Source organism: Marmota marmota, unplaced genomic scaffold (genome assembly GCF_001458135.2).
Source record: "Marmota marmota marmota unplaced genomic scaffold, marMar, whole genome shotgun sequence".
In the NCBI taxonomy this organism is placed as follows: Eukaryota; Metazoa; Chordata; class Mammalia; order Rodentia; family Sciuridae; genus Marmota; species Marmota marmota.
Window position 1 is genome coordinate 960,819 of NW_025999863.1, and position 16,158 is coordinate 976,976.

Consider the following 16,158-nt stretch of genomic DNA (forward strand, 5'->3'; position numbering starts at 1 on the left):
GGGACCCAGGGTCGGGGGCTACAGGGGATCCTCACCCGGCTGGGGTCCAAGGAGGAGTTGTTCTGGTCACTGGTGGCCCAGGACCCTGAGCTGGGCCGGTCCTCGAGGCCTGCAGGACAAGAGGGAGTCAGGGGCCACTTCAGACCTGCTGGCTCTAGCCTGCAGTGCTCAGTGTCTCTGGAGAGGGCCACACGGACCCAGGGGTTCGCCTCACAGCCAACGCCCTGGAATCCTGGGGACGTGGTGGGCTCAGGGCTGCCACTCAGTAGCAGTCCTACCACCTGTCACTCCACAAACTCCTGCCCATCATGAAGACCCCGGGCCCCACTGCTATGCTAGCTTCTCCCCCAGCCCAGGACCTCCCTCAGTCCTAAGTGGACTCTGTCTGCAGAGGCACCTTGTCACGTGGGATTGAACAAAATCCAACAAAGGCTGCCCTGTCGGGGCTTTGAGCTCTGCGCGGACGCAGGGGAGGTGGAACGGCTCCATGCCAGACACCAGCCCAGGCCTCAGGCCGGAGCCCAGATACACCACTGGCCCAGGCCGGTGCCCAGCCACCAGGCCACAGGATCTTGTCCCAGGGTGGGGCGGGGCGGGGCCCTTATCCCCCCAGGGCGGCAGACCACAGCCCAGGAGGGCAGGGGCAGCCCAGGGTGCCTGGCTCCCTGAGGCTCATTCCTCCCCCTGGGGGGGCACAGAGAGCAGCCCCGGGACCCCTCGCCTGGTTGCAGCCAGACCCCGGGCCTCAGCCTCCCTGTGCTGGGAACAGGGCTGGTGACACACAAGAGGACTGGGGTGCTCTTGGCACCACCAGAGCGAGTGAGGAGAGGGCTGCAGCCGGGACTCCACGCAGACCAGCTCTCGGCCTCCGTCCCCACCACCATCCCCCTGGAGAGCTCTTGCTTAATTGCTGTCTAATTTGCATGATGATGCATATTAAGTGGTCAAACTAATGAATATTCACATCCCATGAGATTTTGTCCAAATCTAATACTTCCAGTGTGACCACAGACGGAGAAGGGCCTGGGCGTGTGGGGGGCAGGCAGGGACTTGGGCTGTCCTGACGACCTCCCCACACCTCCCCACACCTCCCCACGGGCACCTGCGATGCACCCCAAACTGCCGCCGGGCTGAGCCCGGGCACCCAGGGTCTGGTGATGGTGGGGCTGTCCTGGGGTCCCCACACAGGCAGAAAGCCCCTGGCAGGGCAACAGACCCTGCTCCACACTTTTTGGAATGCAGAGACTGGCCCTCGCCCAACCCTTCTGGAAATGCCAAAAAACAGGAAGGCCCCTCTGCCCCCCCACATTCATAGGTTACTGATTCCACGTTCCAATGACGCGACCATGAATACTCACACAGTCCTTGGTGGGCGGAGGAAACACTAACAGGGTGGGAGGTGTGGGGAGGTCGTCAGGACAGCCCAAGTCCCTGCCTGCCCCCCACACGCCCAGGCCCTTCTCCGTCTGTGGTCACACTGGAAGTATTAGATTTGGACAAAATCTCATGGGATGTGAATATTCATTAGTTNGGGGGGGGGGGGCGAGTGCCCGGGAAGGGTCCAGAGCAGAAGAGGTGAGGCCCTGGGTCTGGGGCCTCAGGGTGAAGGCCCCACTCCCCCAGGACGCTGTGAGCTGGCCTGCCTGCGCCCACCTGCCCTGGCCCCCACCCACTTCCTTGCCCCCTTCCCAACCCAGGCTCCTTGTCCCCACTCCGGTTGGCCTGGGGCTGGGCCCCCAGGCCTCTAGGTTCCAGTTCTTCACTCCACTCTTCAGTGTCAAGTAACAGTCACTGAACGTCCCCCGTGCTGTCCCTCATACAGCCACCTGAGCAACCAGAGCCCCAGCTGCACACGGGCCAGCGGGCTCAGGAAGGAGGTCCCATTTTATGTGATTAAACAAAAAACTGGGGGGTGGGACTGTCGCTCAGTGGCACAGCGCTGGCATCACGCGTGGGAGGCACTGGGTTCGATCCTCAGCACCACACACACAAAAAAATGAATAAAGATTATGTCTATCTAGAATTTAAAAATTTTTTCAAAAAAGATTTTTTTCTTCAGTATTCTGGATGGAAGCCAGGGCTTCATGCACACTGGGCAAGTGACCCACAACTGCGCTACACCCCAGCCCTTTCCTACTTTTTTGAGAGGATGTCACTGAGTTGCGAAGGTTGGCCTTGAGTTTGGGATCCCCCTGCCAGGATGACAGGCATGCCCTACTGCACCGGCTCAGAGTGTCGGCTCAATGAGCCTCCGGGGGACGGCTGTGGGACAAGCAACTGCAGCCGAGAGACAGCGCAGACAGGGTAAGGCACACTCACCCCACTTGCAGGCACCACGTGCCAAAGACACCAGAAACAGAAACCTGCATCTGCACCAGCCCCGACTTCCTGGCCTCTGTTCCTGAACAGGCAGTGCGGCAACCGTGCACACTGCACCGGGTCCCCCTCCTGGTGGTTCTAGAAAACATACCCAGGGCCTTGCCTAAGCTGGATAAGCAGTCTACCACTGTGCTGCCCTCTCAGCCCTGGTGAAGTTACTGAGGCTGGCCTTGAACTCACCGTCCTCCTGTGTGGCTGCATGACAGGCCTGTGCACCATGGCCGGCCACACCAGGCCTTACCTGTCATCCAGGGAGGACTCAGAAGTCCGTGTGTGGGTTCTTCGCAGCAAAGACTGGGCTATCACAGGAGAGTGAGTCGGGGGTCCTCAACCCAATCCCGGACAGGTGCCAAGGGATGCTTGAAATGGTAATTCTGAACCTCCCCCCCCACCTGATCCTGTATATGACGGCTGCACCTAAACCCAGAACAGCAGCCCCTGGACAGGGTGCATGGGAGTCTGCTCGTGAGAGCCAAGCAATACCCCCAGCACCCAAACCTCCCCTGCTGACTCCTTCCCTCACACTCAAAATCTTTTTTTTCTTGGTACCAGGAATTGAACCTAGGGGAAGGCTGCGCATATAGTTCAGCTGGTCAAATGCTCGCCTCCCATGCAGAAGGCCCTGGGTTCAATCCCCAGCACCACAGACAGACACACACACACACACACACAAAGAACCACTGAGCCGCGTCCCAGCCCTTTTTACTTTTTGAGATACAGTCTTGCCAAGTATCTAAGCTAAGCTTAGGGCCTTGCTAGGTTGTTGAGGCTGGCCTCTAACTTGCAATTCTTCTGCCTCAACCTCCGAAGTTGCTGGGATTACAGGCATGTGCCAATGTGCCTGGCCACTTAAAATCTTAAACAGGGTGAGAGTCCATCAGCTGCCAGTTGGCCTGTCCCCTTCAATGACCTATTCCTGGCCTACTGGGGGCTTCTGCAGGAGTGAGGTCAGAAGGGCCAGAGTTCAGGGAGCTGCCTTCCTTGAGTGAGCTGGGGGCTCCCACCATGAACCGGGAGGTCTGCTCAAGATTGTTATGGGGGTATTTTTAGTTCCCATGCAAGTTCAAAGCTTAGGGCAGCACTACAAGAAGACCAAGATAACGCCACGTGTGGTGGCCATGCCTGTAATCCTAGTGGCTCGGGAGGCTGAGGCAGGAGGATGTAAATTCAAAGCCAGCCTCAGCAACTTAGTGAGGCCCCGTCTCTAAATAAAAAAATAAGGCCCAAGGATGGGGCTCAACTCCTGCATTCAATCCCCAATACCCCCCCCCCCAAAAAAAAAAAGAAAAAAGGAAAAGTGGCCCAGATGCACCTGCCACCCAGACTCCCTGGTCCTTCCCTTCTGCATCAATGTTTCTGACCATCTTCCAGGTCTGTGCAACCTGCAGCTTGTCAGACCTCCCAGGCCGCAGTGGCCACAGGCTCTCGCCAACAGCTCCCAGCACTCTGGGAGGGGTCAGAAGCAGGAGTGATCATGTCCAGCACTGACCACATGCTAGACAGGCAAGTGCCCAGCCCAAGGCAGGTGGTGGGCTGCTGGGGGTAGGAGACACCGGAAAGCCCTAGAAACCTGCCCAATACTTGGGGGCCATAATAGCAGGGTCTCTGGCCTTCCCCTGAGCAAGCCGTAAGCTGTAGCTGAAGAGAAAGGGTGTCATGGCTCGGATGTGAGGTGCCCCCCGACAAACTCATGTCAGACAACGCAAGAAGGTTCAGAGAAATGATGGGCTCAAGAGCCTTAACCCAGTCAGTGAGTAGTCACCCGATGGGACCGAGGGAAGGGTGACTAAGGGTGGTGGGGTGTGGCTGGAGGAGTTGGTATGTATCTACATCTGGCAAGTGGAGTCTCCGCTCTCTGGTCATCACCTGAGCTGCTTCCCTCCGCTAGTCTTCTGCATGATGTTTTGCTCACCTAGAGGCCTGAGGAATACAGCCAGCCATCTAAGGGCTTGAAACCTCTGAAACTATGAGCCCTCAAATAAAGTTGTCTACCTCCACTTGTTCTGGTTGGGTCTTTTATTAAAAGCAACGAAAAAGCTGACTAAAACAGAAACCGATACCAGGAGTGGGGTCACTGATGTGACTAAACTGACCATGTGGTTCAGAAGTTTTTTGAGCTTTTTGGAATTGGTGGCAGGAATTTTGAGATGTTTAGCATTGCAAGCTGGAAATGCTTTAGGTTGTTTAAAGCAGAGCTTAATGGCCGATTCTGGTGTGAGCTCCGACCAGAATGTCAAGAGGACCACGGACAATGAAGACAGGGTTCAAGAAGGTTCAGAGGAAAAGGAGGACACTGTTGGAATTTGGAGTTAAGGCCACCTGTGTCATGCTCTGGCTGGGAAGTTATCGGAGTTTTGCCCGGGTCCTGACACTTTCAGTGACGAGGATTTTTAAAGAGATGGACTTCTTAAATCTGGCAGAAGAAATTTCTAGACAGCATAGTATTCAGGCAGTGGCATGAATATTGCTGGCGGCTTTTAGCCAAATATACTGTGATAATCAGGAACAAAATATCTGAAAAACTTGGGACTTGAAAAGTGGTCGTAAAACTGGGGCTAAGAAGTTGCAGTTGTTAAAGGCATTAACTCCACTAAAGAAATGCTACAGACTGTGCCCACAGAGAATGAGAAAGATGGCAAGACCACACAGCTCTCAAGCTCAGGGGAGTAGAGGTGAGGATTCTGGGGAAGAGACCAGAATCCTCACCTCATGGGGCACCCTTCCTACACTCGGGGGCCTGGGTGGTTTTTTCAATGTGTTCAGCCATGCAGACACCGAGAGGCCGCTGCAGCCAAAGTCCCTGGAGGCCTGGCTACTGCTTGATATGGCAGCAGACCCTGGTGCCAGCCGCGTGGTGCTGCTCCTGCAGGGATGCAGGAGCTGCGTCTGATTTCAAAGGAAGGCCTGGGAGGCCGGGCGAAGTGCAGCAGGGCCGGAGTCCTTGTGGGCACCTCCCGAGAAGTCACAGTGTAGAGAGGCGAGGGGGAAGCCTCCCAGCGCAGGCCCGAGGTTGAGAAACGCCAGTAACATGGAACATCGTCCCAGGAAAGCTGAGGGATTGAGCAGAGACAGCCCACAGAAAGGCCACTTGGGCTGCCACACACAAGGTCACAGAGAAGGAGCTACACCTGCCCCTTGGAGAGGACACCATGAGGCCATATGCTCCAGAAGCCAGACGTGGAGCTGGATCTCAGCCTTGCCTTGGTCCCCCTCCCTCCTCGGGGCTCCCTCTGCACTAGTGCTGGCCACTCGTCAACTGCCTTTCACAGGAGCTCAGCGCGGGAACGCCTTGACCTCAGAGAAGACGCGGGCCTTGAACTCTGAACAATCTCAGAACCGTCGGGACTCCGGGAACTCTCGGAAACAGACTGAAGGTATTTTGAATGGTCGGATGAGTGTGAGCTTTTGGGGGTCGAATGTTATGGTTTGGGTGTGAGGTCTCCCCCAAAAGCCCACATGAGACAATGCAAAAGGGTTCAGAGAAGAAATGATTGGGTTGTGAAAGCTTTAACCCAACCAGTGACCTCACCATGGATGGGACTGAGTGGGAACTGAAGGCAAGTGTGGCTGGAAGAGGTGGGCGGGGGCATGGCGATGGGGTACGTGTGTTGTACAGGTTGAGTGGCGTCTCCAGGCCTCACCTGGAGCCCTGAGGAATGGAGCAGACGTCTATGGACCAGGACCTCTGAAACTGTGAGCCCTCAAACAAACTTTCCTCCTCTGAAGTTGTTCTGATGGGTGCTTTAGTCACAGCAACAGAAAGCTGACTCAACAGGGTCGGCGGAAGCAGCCCTGGGAAGACAGGTGGGCTCCAACGCAGCCCTTGGGCAAGCCAGGCAGCCGAGGTCCACCCGATCAATCAACCAGGGGCTTCTCACAAGAAAGAAGCCCAGAGACAAGCAGGGACAGGTGGACAAAGCTGGACACGGGGACCACTTAGCCCAGGGTGCAGAAGCCCTCACGGTGCCAGGTGGGTCCTCCAGGAAGCAGACAGCAGGGCCTGCAGAACAGAGGACAGAGCAGGCCACACTACCCAGGGCTTCAAGGTGGCTTCCCAGCCCAGCACACCTGCCACCCAGTGACCACAGCTGAGCAGGAGGAAGGCTCGTGCCAGGGCCGAGAGGGCAGCCTGGGCAGCACAGCAAGACACTGTCTCAAAACACACACACCCTAAACCAACACACCCAGGTGTAGGTTAGTAGGTGTACCCGCAGGTGTAGCGGGCAATGGGGAGGAGTCGGCCTGGTGCACACACCCCAGGCTCAACTAAATGCTGCTCACACACAAATCCTGGGTCACCAAGGTCCCTTGATGGAAAAAACTTCCTGAACCCAGATTCCAGGCCGCATGGGACTCGGAAGCAAGTGGGCGCCAGGGAGCCAGGCCTGGTTGCAGAAAGCCCAGGCGGGAAGGCAGGCACCAAGTGGGAGGCTGCACAGCGTGCCCGCGGGGCCCCTTGGCCACTGTTGTACCCATTTTCCTGGAGTGGATTCAGGAAGTGAGTGGTGGTGGCCAAACCAGCAGCAAGGTCCCCACAACTGCCAGCAGGGAAACCAGGGGGGACACACCTGCAGAGGCAAGGACTGCGGGGACGAGCTCAAGGGGACCTCAGGGCAGCTGAAGCGGCGGGAAAGGCAGCAACACCAGCCGGGACCCTGAGGAGCGCTGGCCACAGACCTGGCTCCAGCCCAGCCCCTTCCACCTGCCGTCAGCACCCACAGCCACACCTGGGGATCTGTCAGCTGACCCAGGAGAATCACCTGAGCTGGGTCTGGCCTGGGCACAGTGGGCCCAGTAACCTTGCACCCAAACCCTCAGACAGAGAAGCGCACACAGCGGCAGGGGAACTGGCGCTGCCCTCGGCCCATGGCCATCAACGCACGGAAAGCCACACTCGGTCCCAGGCGGGCTCAGTGGGACACACAGGGTCAGCATGCCCGAGGCCCTGGGCTCCATCCACAGCACCATAAACAAAAGCAAAAAGTTAAGTCCACGTGGAGATGACCTGGGAGCTGCGGTGCACCCCCCGTGGTCTCACATGCAGCTGCTCTCAGGGCTCAGGAGGGAGGGCAGTGCCAGCAGGGCAGGAAGCACTGCACCCCAGCACCAGCAGGGGCTCGCGAGCGGAGCTTTGGCACTGAACACCCAGAAACGAGCCAATCCCAATGGAGAATCCAGCAGTCTCTGAAACAACCTGACTCGAGAAGGAAGTTTATGTAAGTTGTCAACATCTATGACGACAGGTGACGACGTAGCTGACACGGTCCGGGGCGAGTTCAAGACCCAGCTCCCTGCTGCTGCCCAGGACAGGCGGAGCGGACACCAGGCACAGAGCGAGAAGTCAGAGAGACAGCACACACAATCACTCGGCCAGCGAGACTCCACGTGTGCACCACCCCAAGACGGGAGTCGCCCGTGACGAGCGACTAAAAAGAACACGTGAACGCTGACAGACCAAAGCACCACGACCCGGGTCCAGCAGAGAAGCCCAGCAGTCGACAGGCGCACGCTGATCTCCAGGCGCCAAAGCAGCAGGTGAGGCAGGAGCAGCGGAACCAAGGACAAGTGGAGGGGAAGGGGCGCCGCCCGGGATGCGCCACAGCTCCACCTCCAGGGACCGAGTGGCGGTCAGCTCTGCGTCACAGTCCACACTGGCAGGCTTGAATACGTGACTGAAAGGGACAATCTTTTCTCCCAAGCTAAGAATGGAACTCAGGGCCTCACGCATGCCACACAAGCTCTCTGCCACTGAGCCACAGCCTTAGCCTTTTTCTCTTTTCACAAGGACAGGGTCTTGCTCAGTTGCCCAGGCTGGCCTCAAACTTGCCACGCTCCTGCCACAACCTCCCAAGCTGCTGGGATGATAGGTGTGGCCCCCGCACCTGGCTGATCTTCTCCTAGGAACATGCTACAGTGGCCCAGAGCAGTGGGCACCAGCTCCAGAGGCAGCACACAGGAAAACATGCCCAGGAAAGGTTCAGATGTGTCCCCTGCAGGCACCAGGTGGCTCCTACTCATGGCAGATTGTTCCTGAGAGAGGACAGTCCCCAGCCAGGTTCAGAACACAGCCAAGGGTGCCGAAGGAGACTCTGACCAACACCCCCAGCACGAAGGCCAGTGCAGGGTGAGGCTGGGGGCCTGCACGGCTCAGGGGATGCTCAGGACTCAGGAAGGCCTGGCGGGAGAGGCAGCTCCTGGAAAGGTCGGCATGCAGAGGGCCACTGCAGGTGCGCACAGGTGAGCACCTCGAGGCTCAGGGGGAGGCTCAGACAGGACCAGGAAGGCCCTGCCCAGGATCCACACACAACCAAGGCACAGTGTCCCACGCCTTCACCTCAGCATCCCGGGAGCTGACGCAGGAGGACCACAAGTTGGGGACCAGCCTCAGAAACTGAGCAAGGTCCTGTCTCAAGTTAAAAGATAAGGAGTGGGGCTACAGCTCCGCGGTGGAGCCCCGAGTTCAATCCCCAGCAACAACAACAGAAAGAGACAAAAGCCTATCTGCAGCCGGCAGCCAGCATCAGGCCTGGTCGCCCTGCCACAGGGTCTACACACCCCCGTGGAGGTCCAAGGGCACACGGCACAGCCTGGGTCTGAGGGAGGACAGCGGGACCGCCTACCTGGAAAGTGAAGCAAGGGAAAATGTCAACCGTCAGAACGGCAGGAGGCCTCCAGGTGGCCAACGAAGAACAGACCCCACGGAACGCTGGAGGCCCAGCAGGCTCCAGGCTCCGGGAACTGTGGCCCTGTGAAGGACTATGCCACTCCCCCAGCCAAGAGCTTATCAGAGGCCGCCACAGGTCGGCTGTACGTCGGGCCGGGGACCTCCCTGCACTCACCAGACCCTGAGCTCCATCCCCAGAACCGAAACCCACAAAAACCCACCAGAAGGGTCGCAGCGAGAGCCGAGAGGCCTGAAAGCCAGAGAAAAAGCCGAGGGGAGGCGGCGGGAAGGGGCGAGCGAGCACTCGGCCACCAGCAACAGGTGCCCTTCCCGGTCCCAGCTCTGTGCAGAGCGGCAGGCAAGGACAGGAGCTCCTAGGCACCTGGGCCTCCTCCCAGCAGCCTGGCAAGGGTCCCCTGGGCCAGGACTGCCTCCGTGTGTCCAGCCTCTTGTGCCCCCACAACCCCCTGGACCCTCGGTGAACGGGACAGAGACCCCAGGGCAGGAGAGAAAGCTGGAGGACAGAAGGAAAGTCACCAGGCCCGCTGGCCCTGCACAGGGGCGCAGCCGTGGACGGTGCCCCGCGAGCCTCTCTCCCAGTCCCCTGCTCCCCCTGGGACTCTGGCTGGAGTCCACTGCTGGAACCACATGCCCCTGAGGGGAACCAACCACACCACGTCCCTCAGGACAAGGAACACCACCTGCTGGCCTCACCAGGCCCCCAAACCCAGTCCCAATACAGGAGGGGAACAGGCAGGAAGCTGTCAGGGCAGGGCCAGAGGACAGGACCCACCACAGGCACCACGGAGGACCGCCCTCCAGTGTCCACAGGGCTCCTGCTCTAGACGACCAGCTCTCCAGGGAGAGGGGTCCCTGTAGAAAGTTCTGGGAGCCCAGTGACCACAAAGGTCTGGCCACAGAGGGTCTGCAGAAGGGCCAGGAAGGTCAGTGGACACAGAAAGAGAAGCCTTTCACCTCACCTCCACGCCACACCTACCTGTGAGCCTGGGGCAGAGAGAGGGCAGGTAAGGGGCACAGGTGCTCTGTGACAGCCCCTGGGCCAGGAAACCTCAGCCGCTCTGGTTCCTGGGGGCTGCTTCCAGGGCGATGGGAGCCCATGGGGATTTCCAAGCCTCAGGGAGTGCCAGGGCAGCCCGGGGTCACTTCCCCAGAAAAGCCGGGAAGGGACGGTGGGGGTGGCACCACTCCTCCAAATCCCCTCCCCAGCAGAGCCTGCAGCGGACTTCAGAGAAAACCACTGGACAGAAATTTCCACCCATGCCAGAGACCAGGAAGAACCTGCCTGAGAGCCCAGGAGGACAGACAGATCCACCAAGAAGCCTGGTGCAGAAGGATGGCAAGCTCAAGGTCAGCCTGGGCAACTTAGCAAGACGCTATGCAACCCCATAAGAACCTGCCTTAAGAGAAAAAAATTTAAAAAGGGCTGGCGCTCAGTGGTTGAGCGCCTGACTGCCATGTGTGAGGCCTGGGTTTGACTTCAGCCCTACACAAAATCAAGACACTGTGCTCCTCTACACCACTACCCACCGAGAGGCCCCAGTGCAGAGCTCGAGAGCGCCTCAGGACACGTGTGCCAGGCCCTCCCACCACACCTGCCCACAACCAGGCTCCTGACTGCCCCAGCACCTCTGCCCACCACCTCCCCCCTGCGTTGTGTCCCCCCTGCCTGGCTGGCTCCCCTCTGCTGCAGGGTCCTGCCTCAGGGCCCACGCGTAGCCCTCAACCTGGAGCACCAATCTGCTCACACCCAGTGGCTCCTGTCTGCCCCTCAGCTCCTGCCCACCTCCCTGGAAGCAGGGCGGGGAAGGAGAGCAAGGCGGTGGGCTTGTGTTCCCACCCCACCCAGGGAGGGCATGGGCCTGTCAGAGGGCAGGGGCTCAGAGGGACACAGCTGGGACAGATCCCGGGGCCTAGTTTCCCCCAGTCCAGCCCCTGGCTGTGCCCCATCTCCCGTCCACCCTGCCCATTGCCATGCATACAGATCATCAGGGTGACCAACTGCCCAGGTCTGCCTGGGACTCTCAGGACATGAATGATCAAAGGGCCAGATCCCAGGATGGCAGAGGCCCAGAGTGAGAGAAGCCCCTTCCCTGAGCAAAGACAGGTGGAACCGAGTGAGGCCTCCCTGGGCTGGCAGGCCAGAGGTGGGCAGGATTCGTGATGGGATGCATGAAACAGGTAACCACCACTACGTGGGCCCAGCCCTGTCCTAAGAGCAACGCCCACTCCACCCCAGGCGGGCCAGGATAGAACAAGGGGACGCTGGGCTGTCCACAGGACAGACCCCTGGTCTCTGGCCAGGCCCTGGTCAAGTGGTAAGAGTGAGGGCGGCCCACCCTCAGGGTGCTCTTGAGCCCACAGCCCCACACCCACAAGCGCGTGCCCAGCGCTGTGCTGTCCTGTAGCGGCCCTCCCCATCCACCTCTCAGGCACCTGTGCCACAGGAAACCTGGGCTCACCTGAGCCTGTGAACTGAGCTCCCGCCAGGGAGGCTGGCCGGCCCTTCCCGTTGGCCACAGGCAGCGGGAACATCTGCAGGGACAGAGCAGGAGAGCAGTGAGTGGGGTGGCCAGCAAACCCCACCCCAAGGTTGTCTCCTCACCGGAGCACAGGGGTCTGGCACACTGGGACCAGTTCTGCTCAGACATGTCCACCCTCCCAAGACCCAAAGACTCTGAGGCCGAGGCTAGGGTCAACCCCTGAAACCTACTGCCCAGGGCGGGAAAAGGTGCAGGAGCAGCCAGCTGCCCAGGCCCCACCCAACGCAACCAGGACCTGCAGGTGACTCAGTGTTGGAGCACTGGCCCCCCACCCAGGAGGTCCGGGTCCACCTGGCACTCGCAGATGGGGTACCTGCTGAAGCAGCGGATACACCGTATCAGCTCTAGCGATACAAAGTTCTTTCCTATCTCAACTCAGGAAAGGAGACAGGTGCTCACCCCAACAGAGGGAGGAACAGAAACCCACTTCAGGCCAGAGCCCCCAGGTCCAGCCGGGCAGCAGCACCCTGGGCTGAGGTTCTCCAGCAGGCCAGACACACCTGAGGGGACTATGCGGAGGGGGCAAAGAGGCGAAGCGTCCCCCATGTGAGGTCTGTGCTCCCACGACACCCTCCCAGGGGACAGTGTGGGCCTGTCGGAGGGGAGACTTGAGGTTCAGAGTGGCAATGCCGGGTGGATCCAGGGCCCAGGAAAAGGCTGTGCAGGGTGGATATTCTAGACACCGAGAGGGGGACAGCCACCCGCTGCAGGTACGCAGGGTGCCACGTCCCTAAAGATTAAACAGCTTAGCACTGCAACCAGAAAGACCCAACATCAACAACCCCTTTTGCCTCAGAAAAAATAAACGTGTGCTCTACCCCAAGGGGCTGGGTGTGGGAGATCCACTCTATGCTCAAAGGGAATGCTGGGGAGCACCACCCAGTCCTGACACCCCTGCCAGCCAGGAGGTGCCTGCACAGCACCAGGCCAGGGCTCAGGGTCTCAGAAACAGGGTTCAGTGCCCACTGTCTCAGAAGAAACTGAGCCCGCATTGCCTTCGGCCTGGCTCATGGAGAGGAGGGGTGTCCAGGCTGCAGGGGTTCTCAAAGGGGTCCACGGCTCAGTGATGCTCATGCACCAATGGAAACCGGCCCAGCCTCTGTAGGGCTCTGTTCTCCCAAAAGAACCATTCTCCCATTGGGGTACCCGGGGTCTGCTTCGGCAGGTCTAGCCTGAAGCCACTTGTTTTGTCCCCAGGATGCAGGGAACTACCGACAAGGCACCGGGGGACCCTGGGCCGTGCCTCATGGGTTCTGAAGGCCTCATGATTAACCCAGAGCTACCCCTCACCCTTTGGAGCCCCAGTGCTTCCTTCTGTGGGGCGGACTCAGGGCTTGGCCCTACTGTAGTCCTGCGTGCAGTAAGGAGGGGCCTCCGTCCATACCCACTGGGGACGCTGCTTACTGGCACTGGGCAGTGGGGTACCAATCAGCAACAGTCCAGGGCTCCCAGGTCCTCAATGCCTCTCGCTCCCCCTTCTAACCATAAAGTTCAAGTCCAGGCTCAGGCCCCGCAGGACTCTGAGGTCACCGCCGCTCTCCTCTTTGTGTTTAATATGCCACTGACTTTCCCACCCCACACAAGTCTGCCCGAGAAGGGATTCCCTTCAAGGCCTGTTTGTCTCAGCCTGAAAGTCCTTGCTCAAAGAAACAAGTCCACCCCATGTCCCCGGGAGAGGTGGCACAAGGGCAGTTTTGAAGGGACCTGGTCAGTAATGGGCACTGCCTGTGCTCCCTGACCCGACCAGACAGGCTTTCCTGTAACACCAAGAGGGTTAAAACCCACCTCTGGGCTGGGCCTGATGTTGCATGCCCATAATCCCAGAGGCTTGGGAGGCTGAGACAGGATGATCAGGAGTTCAAACCCAGCCTCAGCAAAAGCAAGGTGAGACACTGTCTCTAGATAAAATACAAAATGGGGCTGGCGATGTGGCTCAGTGGTCAAGTGCCCCTGGGTTCAACTCCCAGTACAAAAAAAAAAAAGTCCTCCTCTGGGCGAAGGGGGTCCTGGGAGGAGCCAGTCCCCACCCCCTCGGGCGGGCTGTTTCCTCATCTGTGACCGGGTACTGGTTTTGACCAGGGTGGGAGAAGACTTAAGGTCCTGGGGACAGCAGGGGAGATGAGAAGTGGTTCAGGACTGTCGAGTGGGGAGACGCAGGAGCTAGTCCTGTAGGGCTGAACCCAGGCTGCCCCCACTATGCTGTCTGTTCCAGCCCAATAGTCTGTGACCTGTCAGTTTAGCACAAAAACAAGCAAACTGTACCTCCGGTTACTCAGCCGGAGAGGTAAAAATAAGACGGGGCTTAAAAATACTGGCATGGCCCTTCCGGAGCCAGCAGCCATGTCTGGGGGTTGTCTCTCCAGTGTGGCTGGGGCCACTTCAGTCTGGAGACCTGTTCCTGACCAACCTCAATGGCCTGGCCTGTGCATGGGGAGGGTTCAGTTCAGCACCCTCCCCACACCGCTTCAGACCAAATGGGGCTCATGGGGGTGAGGGCTGGAGACTAAGGAGCTGCCCACAGACACGAGTCAAGAGAATAAAACAGGATTCTCGGATTTTTTTGGAGGAAATGCTGATCCCCTGACACCCAAAATGAGGGTCCCGAGCCTTTCCATCAACACCCAAGGAGACTGCTGGCTCTAGCCTCGCTGGACCTGAGCCCTGTAACCTTGGGGCCAGCACCTCTGGGCCTCCACCTGCAGAGGGGAGAATGGGGCGCTCAGTAAAGAGTCAAGACTCAGGAAATCTGAGGACTGCCCGCCTCCCCTGCAGCCTGGACCAGCTGCCCCCCCCCCCCCCGGGTGCTCTGTGCTCACATGGAGCCTCTAAGGACTCAGCCCTGTTAGCCATGGAGAGTGTAACACCTGTGTCCTTGGCACGTGGGGACAGGGACCCTGGTGCAAGTTGAAGTGCCACCACTTCCCTGAGGATCTCCACCAGGATTTCCTTTCCTGCTCCACAAGGGACTGAACGACCTGACACACTCGGGACCCTGCTCACTGCTCTTACAGACCAAGGTCACTGAATGCTCACCCAGCCAGGCTGGGGCCTCAGGGCTCAGCACTCCTGAGTTCCAGCCCCAGGGAGAAGCTTGGGACCCTGGCAGTCCCTCAATTTCTCCATCTATATATAGTGGTAGGCAATCTCCATTCTGTGGTGAAGAGAACTCTGGTGTCGCACACATTGCCATGGGGGTGCTGGCTTGCCCAGGGGTACCCTGACCCCAGCCCCACTGGGGCAAACTCCCAGAAAAGCGAGAGGCTCAGCACTCCTAGGGGAGCAGCAGGCTTGGGCAAAGGTGGGCAGGAAAGGGGTCTGGCTCACCATGCTGAAGTCCAGGAGGTCACTGAGCTCCTTGTCGGTGCCCACAGGGGCCATCCTCTGCGATTGGCTCATTCTCCAGCAACAGTGGCAGGCACAAGAACCAGGGAAGGCCCTCCAGCCTAGAGACAGCCCTGCACAGTGGCCACAGGGACAGACCAACAACACACAAGGACAAACAGGGAAGGGAGAGAAGGGTTTCAGTGACCATAGCCCAAGTGGACAGGTGGGAAGCAGAAAGCTGAGTCCCTTCCTGACCCTGGGTGAAGAGGGCAAGGAAGCTGAGATCCTGAGGTTTGGGTCCTCTGCAGACCCCTGCCCAGAGCCCATAGGGAGACTAAGGAGAAGATGAATGTAAATTTGGCCAATCCCTGAGAGACCACCAGGAATCAGGTTGCAAGCTTTAAATGCAGGGGCCCAGGATCTCTCACTTCCAACTACTTCCAGGCGGCCCTGCCAGCCCCGCCCCTGGGGGAGGGGCGACCCAGGACCGGCCCCAAGAGAAATTTGGTGGACCCCTCCCCAGCACCTGTCATAGCATGCTAAAGGCTGATCACCCCCAAACACAAAGCAAAACAAATCCACAAGTCACAAAGACACGAAACCCACCTCGAAACCCACCTCGGCTTCTGGACTTAGTTGGGAGAAGGCAGACCAGGAGGCCTGACCCTGGGATCAGAAAGCTTCCCGCCACCCTTAACCTCGGATCCGCCCCCCCACACCCCCCAACTCAACAGAATACAGATAAAAAAAAAAAAAAACAATCCAAAGTTGTTTTATTGTCACGATGTATCCGGGAATTATTTTTAAGCAACTTTAAAAACATCCCTTACCTCCCACCCCTGGGGGGAGGGTTCCCCAAGACCTGGGATTCCCCGCATGGTCCCCAGGGACTCCATCCTAGGATGGGGGATGGGGGAATCCACCTGCCAAGCCCCCTCCCACCCCCGGAAAGGGAGCAGCACAGGACCTCCCTCCCAAAGAACTTTTTCCAGGGTTCCCCAGGCGGGGGTGGCCAAGAAGAAACCGCAGAGGCTGGGGGAGGGGAAAGGGTTCCGAGATAGGGGGACACCCAACTCCAGAGGCAGAGGACCCCCCCTTTGTTTGCCAACTCCAACACCGGGTGTGAAACGGTGACCCAGCGCGCCCCCTCCCCCGCTTTTTTCTTTCTTTCTTTTTTTTCCTTTTTGGAGGGCGTGTGAAACTGACTTTGAGTCGTACGAAACCGCACTT

At 58.9% G+C, this 16,158-nt stretch overlaps 1 protein-coding gene across 1 annotated transcript in view; it reads right to left on the bottom strand.

Annotated features, from left to right (window-relative positions):
* Tcf3 (transcription factor 3) overlaps positions 1-15,611 on the bottom strand; it is a 28,861-nt gene extending 13,250 nt beyond the window's left edge. The window contains exons 1-3 of the mRNA XM_015503793.2: positions 14,929-15,611; positions 11,524-11,596; positions 36-109 (exon numbers count right to left, since the gene is read on the bottom strand). Coding sequence (XP_015359279.1) covers positions 36-109; positions 11,524-11,596; positions 14,929-15,255 — 474 coding nt within the window. The 5' untranslated portion in view covers positions 15,256-15,611. The remainder of the gene's footprint in view (positions 1-35; positions 110-11,523; positions 11,597-14,928) is intronic.
* Positions 15,612-16,158: the final 547 nt, after the last annotated feature.